This window comes from Necator americanus, chromosome III (genome assembly GCF_031761385.1).
Source record: "Necator americanus strain Aroian chromosome III, whole genome shotgun sequence".
NCBI lineage: Eukaryota > Metazoa > Nematoda > Chromadorea > Rhabditida > Ancylostomatidae > Necator > Necator americanus.
Window position 1 is genome coordinate 31,936,835 of NC_087373.1, and position 15,345 is coordinate 31,952,179.

The 15,345-nt window shown below is 37.9% G+C and overlaps 1 protein-coding gene across 2 annotated transcripts; it reads right to left on the bottom strand.

Moving 5' to 3' along the window:
* Positions 1-783: 783 nt before the first annotated feature.
* On the bottom strand, positions 784-4,610 carry RB195_011642 (uncharacterized protein; the record flags this gene model as incomplete). 2 transcript variants are annotated; one of them, XM_064193158.1, is made up of 5 exons in its annotated part: positions 784-1,016; positions 1,726-1,839; positions 3,774-3,914; positions 3,973-4,123; positions 4,581-4,610. In XM_064193158.1, the coding sequence occupies 5 exons, from the start codon at positions 4,608-4,610 to the stop codon at positions 784-786; spliced, it is 669 nt and encodes a 222-aa protein (XP_064050741.1). The 2 variants fall into 2 exon arrangements, with proteins under 2 accessions (XP_064050741.1, XP_064050742.1); XM_064193159.1 differs by lacking the exon at positions 4,581-4,610 and having other exon boundaries at positions 3,973-4,039.
* Positions 4,611-15,345: the final 10,735 nt, after the last annotated feature.

A 15,345-nucleotide genomic window follows, 5' to 3' on the forward strand; every position in this document is an offset into this window, starting at 1 on the left:
AGTCGTCTAAATAACTTTCGCTTAATGCAGTCAAGCTTCTTCATCACCGTCGAGCATCAAGCTAGAAATACTACGCTAGAAATCGCCACTGAAAATGATATTTGCTCCCTTGCGATGTTTATGCGCGTAACATTGCACCTGACTGCGTCCACCACTCAATGCGCCAATCGCAAAGAAGTTCTATTTGGGTCCCGGCAGAAAATCTAGGTCCTCCTCAGACTTCATCTCTCTTCATGGCAAAGTATTGAATTGTTTTTGATTGCACTGAACTATAGATTGATGAAATAAAAGTAAACTTTGATTGGTTTGAGCTGCTCACCAATCTAGAGCAGGAACCTGCACCCATTCACAGATGAGAAAATTTTATTGATGAACCAAAAACACCTACTATTATCACATTTCACAGATCATTCGGATCATTAGTGATGAAATATAATTACTATATACAGACACTGCAGCTGAAACGATCAATAGCTAAGGCAGCGATCAATAATCAGTGGTCACAAATCACACAGTATCAGGACACAACAGAGAAACTAAAATTGCACAAAAGTGTTGCGCAGCGAAGAAAGCTGCCATACGGGGGCAAATCGATAAACCCGTATTTATTACTCGTGAGATCGAAAGAAAAATCGATAAAAGACATTGATATTAGTTATGAGCGTGGATAGGGTTAAAATCCGAGAGGACGTGCCACTCTGTACGTCTGTACTCTAACCACAGCTCATAATTTTTGAAATAGAACGCACAAATCGAATTCACCGTAGCCTATTTTGACAAAGCTCAAATAATTCGTGTACGTAATTGTCCATTTACCGTAATCCCATCCGAACTATATTGAACATGTGGGACCTTCCGATATTGTTTATGATGCCATTCACCTTTAACCATACGTCCCCAATTCACGTAAATTTGTGAGAAATAGATCAGTAACAGCGTAAGGAAGACGAAAGCGGCCAGAACAACTGCCGCGACCAGGGCTGTACTACTGGTAACGGTTTCCGAGAAGGGGGTTCCTGAAAATATGCTAGTATTTGTTGTACAAGCTGCATCGCACCACTGATGCAGGTGTTACCAAAGTTTTTGTTCCACTAGCCGTCGCACCACGACCATTGCAACAGAGTGACGGCCAGAGAGGAAATTTTGGCGGTTAGATGCGGATTTTTTTTGCGGTGCCAGTTTGCGCATACTCGTACAAGTTTAAAGGCATCACCCCGCGAATCTGAGGTGGTGCAGATTTCAGGTGGAGTATTCGTATACGGGATGGGAGACTACGGAGAGGGAGGTGATTCCGTCCATTTCTTCCTAATTGCTGTAAAAAACGGCCCGGAAGATGCGGCGCCGCACAAGACTGGTGCGCTCCAATCGAACCTCTTGTACAAAATGGTGCGCCAAAATGAATGAAGCCGTATCTTCCGGGCCGTTTTTTACGGCAATTAGGAGGAAATGGACGGAATCACCTCCCTCTCCGTAGTCTCCCATCCCGTATACGAATACTCCACCTGAAATCTGCACCACCTCAGATTCGTGGGGTGATGCCTTTAATGTTTTATGCAGCCGATTACAGAAAAGTCCTGCAGCCAAATGAATCAAATATGGAGAAGAGGTGAAATAATAGCTTTATGGATGAGAGTTGAACTAATAACTTTTTTGTGCTCCATTTTTCAATTCCTGAGTTATCCAATAATTGCCAGCTCCTATATAATATGAAAGAAATCTACTCACCCTTCAAACGGCGATGTACGGTTGCTGCGAGGATTTCCGAATGAAGAAGGAAAGATAAAAGATGCTCTCTGGATTGTAGTACTAATCCTAGCAAGTGAGCTGGCAGCACATTTTCTGAAAAGAACTGATTTTTATGATTTTGTTGTGAGAAATACTAGAAGTGCTTTGAGACAGCGGAAAAGAAGAAAAAAAAAACAGAGAAGGCAGAGAAAGAAAAGAGCGTTTAGCTCGAATTTGTTCAAAAAAATTCCACTAGCACCTCCTATCGCTCAAATCCATGTGAGTAAATTTTCCCTGAATGTGATTCCCTCCACATCTCTCTTAGCATTTACCTCTCAAACCCCTCAAAACACATCCAGGTGACCTCGTATGGCGGGTGATCCAGTGGTAATTCTCGTATATGACTTTGTGACATTTGCGATAGGATCGTCTTTTGTACGGCGTCAGTGGAGCGGGCGCAAATTATCCCTTCACTCGGAATATGGAGATGATCTCAAAATTGCGCTCATTATACGGGTGTCGATGACGAGCGGTCGGTCGGTCGGTCGCTCGCTCGAACATCGCCGCCATCAAACAGGAAAACCGCCGAAGAACACCATCAACATCCGAGGACTTGTTCCGGACACTATCTGTACGCTGTTTCAGTGATTAAACGATTAACTACTGAAAGATCTTGCCGACACGCCCACACTATATTTGTTTAGTGGTGCGAAAATCGATACCTATTCTCAACCTTAGGGATATGGTGCACTACTCCTTCGGTACTATCTCCCATATATATTGATGGCATAATGATAAATCGGTGTCGAGAACCTCTAGATGGCTTCAGCATGGATAAAACTTGTGTCTGTTGCAGGATTATTGGATGTGTGCAGATGGCTGCAACAAACCCTGACCATACGCCTTTTTTGTTGAACGGAATTGAGAAGGTTGATCCTAACTGGAAGAGGGTGCCTTTTATGAAGCTCGAGTACAATTGAAGAGACCTCAGAGGATAAATTGAAAATTTAGAATATCTACGAGACCTCATTATTTAGAAATTACTAAAACAATTTCTCAGCGCACCGTAGAGTTCGAGAAAGCGACTATTTCCAAAAAGCTAAAAGCTTTGAATATCCACACACCGGAAAAAAAAACACTTTCAGGATTTTTTTTTGTGAGACGACGAACATTTGTTGAGATTTACTACTCATAAACATAGTTGGAAGGAAGATGGTCCAAGAAACTAAAAGCTTTGAATATCCACACACCGAAAAAAACACTTTCAGGATTTTTTATGAGGCAACGGACATTTGCTGAGATTTACTACTCATAAAGATGAGTCGGAAGGTAGACGGTCCTAGGAGCTAAAAGCTACGACTACCCACACCGAAAAAAAAGACACCCTTTGGATTTTTTTAAAATGAGACGACTGAGGTTTGCCGAGATTTATTTTTCATAAAGATGGTCGGAAGGTAGGTGGTCAGACGGGAGTCGATAGAGATGTAGCATTTATGAAGTATAAATGCGAACAGCAACAACAAGCGACAACAAGTCGCTTAGGTTTCTTTTGCTTCCATATTTAGATTCCAAACGTGGGGAAAAGTACCAGAAGAAGAAAAAACTTATTCATGAGAGAAAACATAAGTTATACGTATCCTTTGCAATATTTAGAAGCTAAACTGAAAAAAAAATCCACCAGTTCTCTCACATTCCCTTCGTCACTAACGTCTCCAAATGACATTCGCACATGGATCAACACATTAAAATCCTCTTTGTCCCATTTTCCCATCATTGTTGTTACTTTCTACGTCATATATGAAATAAATGACTCATGAACTCATTTCTCAGTCAACTGTCAGTTCGAAAAGAATCTTCTTGAATAGGTATAATAGTCGTTGCCTCGCTCTCCCATAATGGAATACCTATTAGGCTCAAACGAGGTTTTTTTACGCCGATTGTTGGTGACTGAGGATCGTTTTTCAAATGAGACGAGACCTACTGTAGGCTGATGAGTTTCCCACGTATGTTTCACTGATTCCTTTCGGATTTCGTTTCGTAACGCTTACCAGGTCGCAATCCTTGCGATTCATTGAGGAGTGCTACCAATCGAAGTTCGTTCTTGTCGGTTTCACATTCAAAATGCCCAATGATCACTTGATCTTTGCTCAGCTGACCTTTTAATCCACAATTCAGCGATGCACCACATTCTAGAACGATCAATATAAATCAATAGTCTATAGTCAACTGTAAATCCTGAAATCTCACCCTCGTTGATCCAATTAGCAATCCGTTTTCGCAATGTGGTATCATTGAATCGTAACGGACATTCCATGAGAGATACAGTTATCCAATCAAGTGATTCCGTAGCCGCTACAGTATCCCAGCATAACGAACAATCACATTCATAGTTAGTATCCTTAACAAAGACAGTCACTGAGATTACCTCGAAAAAGGAGAAAATAGAAAAAAATAAAAATAAAAATAATGGAATAATAAAATAGACAGGAAGAAAACCTGGAAAAAGAGAGAAGAGGGAAGAAAAATGAAGAAATGAAATAAGGTGAAGATGTTCTTTTTTCGATACAATTACAAATACATGACATTAAATGTATCAATAATAATATATTAATATAAATATTGTAATTGATTTGAACTGCATATTTATAGAATGCTGTTTTTTTTGGCAGCATTTACATAACAAATTGATTCGATAGAAATCACTTGGCAAAATGAAGATGATTATTTAATGTAAAAAAATTATATGCATGTTCTACTAACTATTTGTGCATGTGTAATTGTTGAAGAATCGCCACAAAAAAATAACGCAGCTGTTTCCAGATTATTGATTAGAAAGTCCAACTTTTAAGGGTTACCTTATGAAGTAAACCATTAAGAAACTGCATGATTCCGTTAAAAATATCCCTAATGATTAAGCTAGAGCAAGTTCGTAAGACAATAAAAGTGCAATATATGAGATATTTAGGTATTTGCAACGATTAAAATCCCAAGGGGAATTTACACATAAATGAATTTACACATTTCCGACATATCAGTCTGAAAATATTCAATGAAAATCAAATTTCTCCAGTAAAATTTGCTTCAAAAAGTTTCTGAAAATCTTAAAACATTTCTGTAGTAAGCGCATGAATAAAGGTTCCTTTTTATTTTTCGCGTTAAATCTGGTTTTTTTTCCAAATATCGGTAGGTATAGAGGTAATCTTCCAAGATTTTGAAGCAAATTTTACTGGAGAAATTTGATTTTCATTGAATATTTTCAAAAATCCAGGTCTTGAAATAAAAGGATGAAGTGTTTGACGTTAATCAATCAGCTTGGGATGCGCCCCCACGCTCATTTCAATTCTGAATCGTTTAAGGTTTACGAACGTGTAACTGGCCTATACAATGACTTGCGGTGGCTAGCCGATGTGTCAAGTTAGTGTTTTTATCCTCCCAGACAAGTCTGGTACCAACTTCTCGAGGGATGAAAGGCTCAGTTGGTACCGAGGCGGATTCAAACCATCGACCCACAATACAGTGGCAGGGAAACCACTTGCCAACTGCGCTGCCCATAAATATGTTAAATTCTCTGAGCGTTTCAAAAACCTTCTCTCCCTCAAAAGAACTCTTTAAAAAAAAGAAGGTGTGGTGCGCAGAAAAAAAGCTATGTGGTCCCTAAGATGTTAGCGTATAAACCTAAAAACAGTTCTAAATAAGCGGCGAAAAAAAATTCTTTCTCTTTCTATTTTTAAATTATAAAGTCAATCATAAAATTAGCTGTAATTTATGAATCAAAATTATAAATCATTCTGGAAAATATGCAAGAAGGCACCGAAACTGACAACCGTATGCGTTTTTCCCATTTTACAAAAATGTTCATAATGATTTGGACGTATTCAGGATGGGAACCATCCACTATACATATCCAGTAACGTTCCATACATAAGATGTTACAGTCTAGTTACGCAGCATCCTTGCGTTGATACTCGATAACGGAATTATTCCAGATTTTCTGACAACTTCAGGCAAAGCGTTGATTTTGTGACGCGGAAAGAAGGAAATTTTTCACCATCGTTGAAATTTATTCGATGCCGCCACAGATAGTTGTCCTTAAATACATCAGTACGTAACAATGTTGTTCATTAAGAACTGATGTAGTTCTGGATGCTCATTATACCACTTTTAAAAAGAAATTTTATTTATTAGAAGAACTTATTGCAGTTATGATTGTTTACTGTGTGAACTTTCCGGTATATGTTCGTTTTTCCCCCACACTTGATTGACGTCCTGGAAAGAAATCCCTGGAAAGAAAATGTTTTGCATTTGATAGATGAATATTCCACTAGGATTGATTGAAAATTGTTGCAGAACTGTCTTAGATTTTCAAGAAATCATAAAAAAAGAATTTTATAAGGAACTCAACCCAGAAATTTTTTTGTAGTTCTTGTAGTGTTACAATTTTTACTACCTGAGTTAACCTATAAAGAATGGTCGACTTGATATCAAGTTAATTTTTTTTTAATTTTCAAAAGAATTCCACGGATGCAACAGCGGATTTCCGTAAAGAAGCCAAGCTGTGCCTAATTTGGTCCAATTAATGACCCCAAGGTCGCCGGGGACCATAGAGATAAGATCTGAGACAATATTTGCAACAACCTATTGTTCCCTGTCAATTATACGAGTGTCTAAAGAAGCCGGCCGGTCGCGATCGCCGAGGTTCATCGCTGTCTGAGAAACACGAGTTTGCCGCTCGTTTACGAGCGTCTACAATCGGTTGTAAACGACTCGTGTGTCGTATATCGGACGGATCGGTGCTTTTGTAAAAAGGAGAAAAACCCCCGTGCCGTCCGGTGGCATTTAATGCTCGCCCCCGTTTAACATGCAGTCCGTATGTAGATCGAGCATTAAAACGATTCGAAACGTTTGAACAACGATGAGAAGCGGGTACTTGGAGGCAAACGGTTTGAGAGATAGAATGCGTATGCGATGAACGATTGAATCGAAGCAGTCCGAACAACTGTAAAAAGAAATAAACAGAGAGAAAGCTGAAAAAACAGTAGATAAACAGACAGAGATAGCGAAATAGAAATATTGAAGTGTATAGAAATAAAAAATATCAATAAAATAATCTAAAATAATCTTGGTCTAAGTTGGTCACCCAAATCCTAATGATCTTGTTGTTATTATGAGGTTTTAGACTGGGGAAGGGAATCTCGGACCCTCCACACAAATGTACAAAAAACACTGATTTTCCTCAACGTAGCTGAGGCAAAATTCTAACGAGCTTTGTTCTTTCTCTTCCTTGTTTGTACCCCGCACTTATCGGCACTTTCAAATCAATCAAAAAAACTTGTGGCCCATAAGATGAGTTTTTATCATTGAAGGAAGTTGTGGTCACTAAATTAATGATTGGTATTTAACGGAATTAATGTCAGAAACACATGACAACATGCACAACCCTCAGCGAAGAGGAAAAGATCAACAGGACCATAAACGATAGGAAAGACTGACTGCTCACTCAAACCATGACCCAAGAAAAAGTGTTGACGTATAAATGCATAAGGAAAATTCCAGAGTTCCAGAGAAGAAGAACTTTAGCGCAAAAGTAGATGGATACGATAAAGGAGTATTTCGAATGGGGGAAAATACTCCAAACAAGAATCAGTGGGATAATAGCTATGCTAGGCAGCTGTGGATGTGATTTTTAAAAAAAAAAGCAAAGAAAAAACTGGATCTAAGTAAAACTTCTCGGCTACGTTGGTTAAGCAACACCAAGTTTTGCTTTTTTGAATTCGAATTCTATGAATCGAATAACATTAATTGAAAACGAATAAAGTAATGAATTATCGATTAACAATCGTGACTACTGTCTCAATTCAAAATTTACGGGACCTGGTCTATTGCACGAGGAAGTTAGCCGACTATCGTATGACTCATGACCTAACAAAAAAAAAGAGTTGGTTTTCCTTTTTTCGAGCAGTGCAACCCTGCCGACCTCAAACCGTTTGATAAGGAACTGGTTCAGGTTACAAAGTCGAGACTAGAGGTAGCGATCTTTCAACCGATCAAAATATTGCAGCTGACTTCATCAGAAGCCATTTTAAACTTTGATAAGAGTTCTGGAAATCAGCCTAGAGTGTGGGATAAGAAGAAAAATGGTACGGTAACATTGAGAGGAATGTATACAGGCTGACTGATGGCAGTCTTGAACCACCAGCAATTGAGTAACGCATTGCTTTGGATTTGTAATTGGGTAACGGCTGCCGAGTAATATACCTCTTTTCCTTTATATAAATATAAAAAGGAATAGAACAAGTAAGAATCTGCTACCTCTATCAGAAGAACTCAAAATGACCGTACTGCATTTTTCAGGATCTTATTTTTGAGAATAAAAAAGAGTAATTCTCACTACCGGCGGGAAGAAATACTACACAATCGGTTCCTTTTGAAGTGATTTCAATTCCGCAGTTGCGGACTTGTTAGATGAGCGCAGTTGAATGCACGGTTATTGGAAGTTCCCTTCATCACCGTTCATTTTTCTATGATCTGTTACCGTCACGTTTTTACCATTTTTATATCCTATATACTGTTTTTTGACAGTATCAAGAATAGGGACTAAAGCGATATTTCATCGATTAGGCGTATGACAAACCATCCGAATTTAACTAATTCATGGATCCATGGCAAAGCTAAGATACGAGAATGAAGTTCCATCGGGTTTAATGCGCTAGTTTCCACAGAAGAAACATTGCTAGTTTCCAAAGAAGAAACATTATCTTTCGGTCAAAACGAAGCCGTTATGATAATTTACGCGCTTCGTTGTACCACGAATTTCTTTTCACGAAGGAAAATAAAACGACCAAAGAACTACTAACAGGTGAAGCGATGCGATAAGAACAAGAAACTAGTGTGCGGAGCTTATCACTATACGAAAACACGTGGTCAGGAAGCCACATGCAGTTTATTGGTTCCAGATTTTTGGAAAGAACTAAAAGTTTTATATTTTTCAAAAAAAAAATTTACATTTCAATTTTTTTCTTATAAATTTGGTGGAATCTATGCAACGCCAATTTCATGACCCGAAAAAAAACCAAAGGGGAAAAAAAAGAAAAATAAAATGCAAAAATTCAAGAAAAGTCTAAGTTTTACGCTTCTAAAAAACAAAAACCGTATAACAGTAGTGGTTCCGTAGTGTAGCGGTTAACACCCTGGACTTTGAATCCAGTAACGCGAGTTCGAATCTCGCCGGAACCTAACATTTTGAGAACAGTTCACATTGAGATTGATTATGAACAAAATCAATAGAATCAAAAAATATTTGAAAGCATGAAGTAGTAAAAATTGAAATAAGACAACATGAAACTTGTATTCCTATCATTCCATGATGCATTCCAGAAAGTTCTGGATGAAGATTTACACTTTTGCTAAAAATTTCTTTTTACTGATTTAACATGAGAAATTCGTTTCCTTCATTTCTCCTATCCTATATTCCATCATTTCCACGTTCATCACCGTAAAAAGGTTAAAACAATGAGAATATCTGAGATGATCGCTATTACAGGCGTTGTTACATTTTGTTCCATTGATGTGGGCATAAATTTTGCAAATGTTGGGTTTTCATTCGGTTTTTTCCCTTGTTTCACCACAAATTTTCTTCTCGGAATGTCTTCACTGCCAAATCACTTGAACCTCTTTTAGACACATGTGCTTCACACGTTTCTCAAGTTCTTAAAGAGTCCTTAATTAGCCTAATTTCAGACGATTAGCTAATTAAGAAGGACGAGTCGACTAAGCGCATAAGAAGTGACTGAAAGACAAGGCGACGCAAGAGAACACCGCGCTTTTTTCGTTCATCCATAACATTTGTGACATGGAAAATTACGTGAGGATAACAGCATTGCTCTCGAGTACTCAATCAAAAGTTCCTTTAAAAAACACTCGGCTATAACTATTGACAGAACGAGGTCGTTCGTGGAAAAACACAGCTCTCATTCGGTTGATCGGAGATTGTAATCTAAGATATTCGGGCGCGTGTACAATCCTAGAAGAGCAATGTAAATATTAACAAGAAAGAGATACTTTTTTTTCTGATTTTCCGAGTTCTTCAAGTTATTTACATCTCTAAGAAATCTAAAGGAGGTTATCCTGGGTGAATGACTGAAATTTGCTTTGGGAGTTTTTTTGTTGTATGTTTGTGTATACAGATCCAGTTTCGAGCACTTTGGCAATTACTCAGGACCCAACAGCACCGTAATTCTATTAGCAATTGGGATAAAACCTTTGGATAAATATTATAGACTTTTTTTTAAAAGGCCTTCTCTCTACAAAATTAAGAAAAACCTTCTTAACTTGAAATTTTTACTCGGAAATCCAGCAATAAGAAATAGAACCGAGATCCAAGAGCGAGAAAATGGAAAATCTATGGATTTTATAGTCAAAGGGATCACGAGGAAAGTGGAAGCACTAGAAGGGATAAGTGGGAAAGTATTCGCGGGTTCTATCCATAAGTGGAGTGTTTCCTGTGTTCCATAGTCCGATTTCACCTAAGTTCAGATCTAAATGGCAAAAATTGATCTCGACATCCGAATTGTAAATTGAAAAGCAGGAAAGAATTCTATAAAAACAACTGTTTTTATAAATGTGCTAAAAATACATGGACGAAGTAAAGGTCCTTAAGCACACCGCTGCAAATATCTGTTGGGTCATATTTTTTTCCCCGCGGGAACAGTTTTCGTTTTAAATTTCTCCTTCAGAAAAACAGGAGCAAAATTGCTGTTGTCCAGAATTTCACATAGAAAAACTTTCAGTTTTAAATTTGCCGTCGGAATGACATATGTTGCTTTTAAAAGCATTTAAAAATATCGTTTACTGGCGGATCGGGCAAAGAGCCGCATCAACATGTAATGACTAATGAATTCGTACATTTCGAAAGAAATCCATCGAAAAAACAGGGAAAGAGAATAATCCTGACACAAAATTCACGAACTGTACAATGTCAGATTAATACAAAATGAAGAAGAAATCAAATCCGGAAAAATGCAAAGCATACGCGGAACTTTCTCGAAAAAAAAAGTGCAAAGTTTGCATCAAAAGCGGAGAAATTAGGATCGCTAATAAGAAATATTGCATTTAAATGCAAAAAAAAAACTTTTTTTCAAGAAAGAAAAGGACTTCACTAATATATGAGTTAAACGAAACAATTAAGAATAAACATTTAAAAAAATAATGAACAATAAGTGGATTAATAATAGGTTTTGCTTTGAAACCGAGTGAAGTAAATTGATTAGTGAATAAGTGTAGTATGGATGAATGAATGAACATATGTATGGAGGAAAGAATGTGTAGATAAGCAAATAAATGAATGAATGAATGGACAAATGTTTAACCGAGCGATTAGACGAAAAAAAAAAACGGATGAGAGAATGAATTCTCGGATTAGCGAACGACTTTATGAGGAAACGAATGATTAATTGAATCACTCAATGACTGGAGTAGTGAACGAATGAACGAATGGAAGAATGAGAGGACGAATAGGTGAATGAATGAATGAATGAATGAATGTGACGGAGTGAAAGGAGAAGTAAATCATCGATTGAATAAGTGGATGAACGAATAAACGAATGCGTGAACGAATAAATGAAGGAGTAGGTGACCGAACGGATGGATGCTTGATTGAATGAATGGATGACTGAATGAATGAATGAATGAATAAATGACTTAGCTGGACATACCTCGTTACAAATATGTGTTTCATGAGTTGATGACGTCGTTACGTGGACAAGGTAACCAAAAAACGCGAGCCACCAGCAAACCGACAGCATGCTCGTTTGCATGCCCATCACACATCGAAGATGCCGACGCGGGGCTGCGCACCGGCGCCGCCCCGACCATTACAGTAACCTCGGTACGCAGGTGGACAGTGCTGGGAGCGTATAAACAGAATAAAAAAAATAGATCTTAACTATCTATAATTGTTGAAAAAGTGGGAAATAATGAAAATGGTGCCTTTTTAATTCTAGTCACCTCTACAGTTCCTGTTCTGTAAGGATTACTGTGTGCGATCGTAAGGTTATGTGCATGGCTTGGAACATCTACGTGAAAAATAATCATTTATTTCAAGACCTTCTGGATTTTCAAGATTACCTCTATGCCTACCGATTTTTGGAAAAAGTCAGATTTAATACAGAAAATCCTAAAAGGCAACTCAGTGGGCCGAAATTTTTCCGAAAAATTCCGAACATTCAATAGTACAGATAACAGAATATATAAACGTCCGAAATGAACATTGCGAAAATTAAAAAAATTGTCTTTATCGAATTGATTGTTGGGAATATTGATTTGACTGCTGATATTTAATTGTGATAATTTGATTTCAAACCTCACTTCCAGAGGGTGAGTGGTCTTAAAGCGTACACAGCAGTTCCACGCTTAGGATTGACATGACATGGTACTTTTATGACTTCATTACGTTTTTTTTTGCCAAAGTCATCTACTTAATTGCACTAAGAACGACGATGGAAATTATTGTTTCGAAAAAACTTAATTAAATTCGTATAGCTAAACGTGTACTATAATCCATCTGATTTTTTTCTTCGTTAATTTATACTGATCAACTACTTGGTCTGCGTTTTTCAACTTGAATTTTTTTTTCGGTGAACAGTTTACCTAAAATTTCCACAATTTTTGGTTAAAAATTGAGCTGAGTATATTCCCGCAGTGAAGTTCGCAATGGAGAAACCTTGTTACTTTTTTCAAAAAGTATATATTAACGAAAAATAAAAATAGGAATATAATAAAATAATAATAGATTATTAATGAAAATAAAAGAGGTGACGGTTGACTGGTCGTTTTTTTAGCAAAACATTGTCATCCTGAAATAAGAATTATTTCAACAAATCGCTCCATGATGGGGAAAGAAATATTTCTATTATTATTGCTATTATTATTATCGCTATTATTATTATTATTTATTACTCGGATAAAAATGTTGATTACGATCCAATGGTTTCGAGCTGCACAGGGATCTCGCTCAGGAACCAGTACACAATAAATCTTCTTGGATTTTCCTGTCATGACCTACTCCTAGAGTTCTTCCAGGCAGTACAAGGTTCGTGTATGTGATTCCTCTCCGAGCAACATGTGGACGGCGCCAGCAGTGCCCATGTGACCTACGTCAAACACTAAGTACCTCGGTTCTAACGAGGGTTCACGAGAGTAGCGCGCTCGGGTCCTCTGAAACCTGACCGCGCACACCTGGATCACTTGGCGCCGTCCATAAAGATAGTAAATTGCCAACACCTGGCGATGATATTGATGTTGTATGTTGGTTATGTTCATCTTGCCGGACGGATATGTTGCTGTGTTGATGCATGTCTTTATGATATAACGGAAGCTTTGGATTACGGTAACCTATAAACAATTTGAAAAAGAACAGAACAAACCTTTAAAAACCTAATCAGTGATATCGGAACATCATTCCACTGCCGATAGATTAACGGTATTGAGTTCTAGTTGTTCTTTTCACGTTCTGCTACTTTCTTCCCATCAGATTGCTAACATTTTTAGGTTTTTTTCAGCGTTCACCAGAAAAAAAACTATTCAAAAGAAAAATAAACAAAATAATCAGCATGCTGTGACTGTTTTCACAAAGACCTCATTACCCTTATTGTTTTAGTCGCCACATAACGTTAAGGTTAAAATAGAAAACACCAGGATCTCATCCTTGAATCAAGTAAAAATTCTGTTTCTAATCAGCGATGCTCACAGTCTAGTGGAGAAAATTTCCTAGCATTTATTATTATTACTATATTCAAGTCGTCTCTCGGAAAAAAATCTAGTCAGAGCTAATATAGTAGCAATGAAAATAATGAGCAACATAAGTGGTGAAGCCGAATATTCCTCAAACCTCCTCATAAAAGAAAGAGGGAGGACCCGAATTCTTGATATCATTAAAACGACACAAAAATTTTGTGCGTCCTGAGAAGTTGCTCGAATTACCGCCGCCGTCAATATGTTAATTGTTTTAAGTCAATTTTCTGTGGACTAGGATATTGTCCAATCATTGATTTCAGCTTCTTGAAATTCTCTCCTTTCTTCGTTGTTTGGACATAACGCTTTCTACGAATAAACGACTATTTCGAATTTTAGATAGGGCTATCTGAATTTGCGAGTTTTTGTATTTAGAAACCTCAAGAAACCCTACCATCCTAGAAATTTAGGTTTTCGAAGCTTTTCGTAAGCACTCCTCGGATGCAACAATGTATTGGCATGATTTTTCACTTGTGATCTCGCTGGTAGAGTAAATTATTCTTTTTTTCGGAAGAAATCCCGGCAACAATGAATCAATAAATCGGTCAGCTTGCTTTTGTTTTTGTTTACAAAGGCAGTTCCTATCCAAAGAAACCTTAACGGTGTCGATCAGGAGATCAACGAGAATTGATCAGTTGATACTGTCATCTGTTCCGTTATGCCTCATTTGTTCATCGAGATCTGTCTGACCTTTTACCGTATCATGTCAGGAGATCTTACGACAGATCGTCAGAGATTAATCGTGTGGCCAAGGATAATCAGAGCGAACCTACAAATATGCGTGCACCAGGAAAAAAAAATCGTCACCAGTTATTCGTCCAAACTTTCGCTTCTAGAGTTCAAATTTGAAGTAATGGGTTTTGATCAAACTCTGACGCTGAGGAGTCTCAGATTATTGACCATTGTTATTTCTGGATTTTGAAATAGTTTGTAAACAAGTGGAGGACAATATGCGATAGAACCCCCACTGGGCGATACCTGATATAACAACGAATCACGTAAGTGCTGGTAACGGATGCATGACGACCTACCGATTTGAGTAAACAAGGACGGCTCTTAGGCAAGCTAATACAGTAACAATTCATTGAGGATAATTGAGAAAATGAGCTCCTCAGTAGGTATATATGGTCACATGCATTTTTCTAGAAAAATTATATGTATCAAGCTGGTGAACGCTTGTTTACACAATTGCTAATGAAGTCCTCGTACAGTAACCGTGACCAATTCTCCGGCGAAAACGACTGCGACGCATCCGCACCGTTCGCCATGCGGACGAAGCGAACATAGAAGACTAGAAGAGAAGAAGACTAACTATTGCACGAATAGACCAAACGAACAGTCATGGTTTAGGGAAATAGTACAATCCTCAAGGAACGAGGTCAACTGTGACTAATACAAAATCTGAAAGCTAGCAGTAAGCGTGTAATAAGTAATACTAATGAAGAAATAGTAGTAATAACTGCGGTAAAAACAATATACACGTCAATATTACTACTAAGGATCAGAAAAAGTTATGCATTTCAATGGCCTGCCATATGACCAACAGTGCCAGCTCGATGGCAGTGCAGCCAAGCGCAATGTTGCTATCGTGATCCGCCAACCAGGGTACAAAAACGGTGCAATGGACTATAGACTTGAGTTATTGTTTGAAAAGTGCTCACTTCTGATGTCTGTCACAAATCTGACGACGGTGTAATTTTTCAAAAAGAGAGAATTTACAATTTACAAAAATTTGAAAACGTGAATACTTTGTTATTGTCAGGGGGTGAGTGTGGCGCAGTCGGTCAGAGGTCCGTTGTAGCCACACGGTCGAGGGTTCGAAACCGCCCTAGT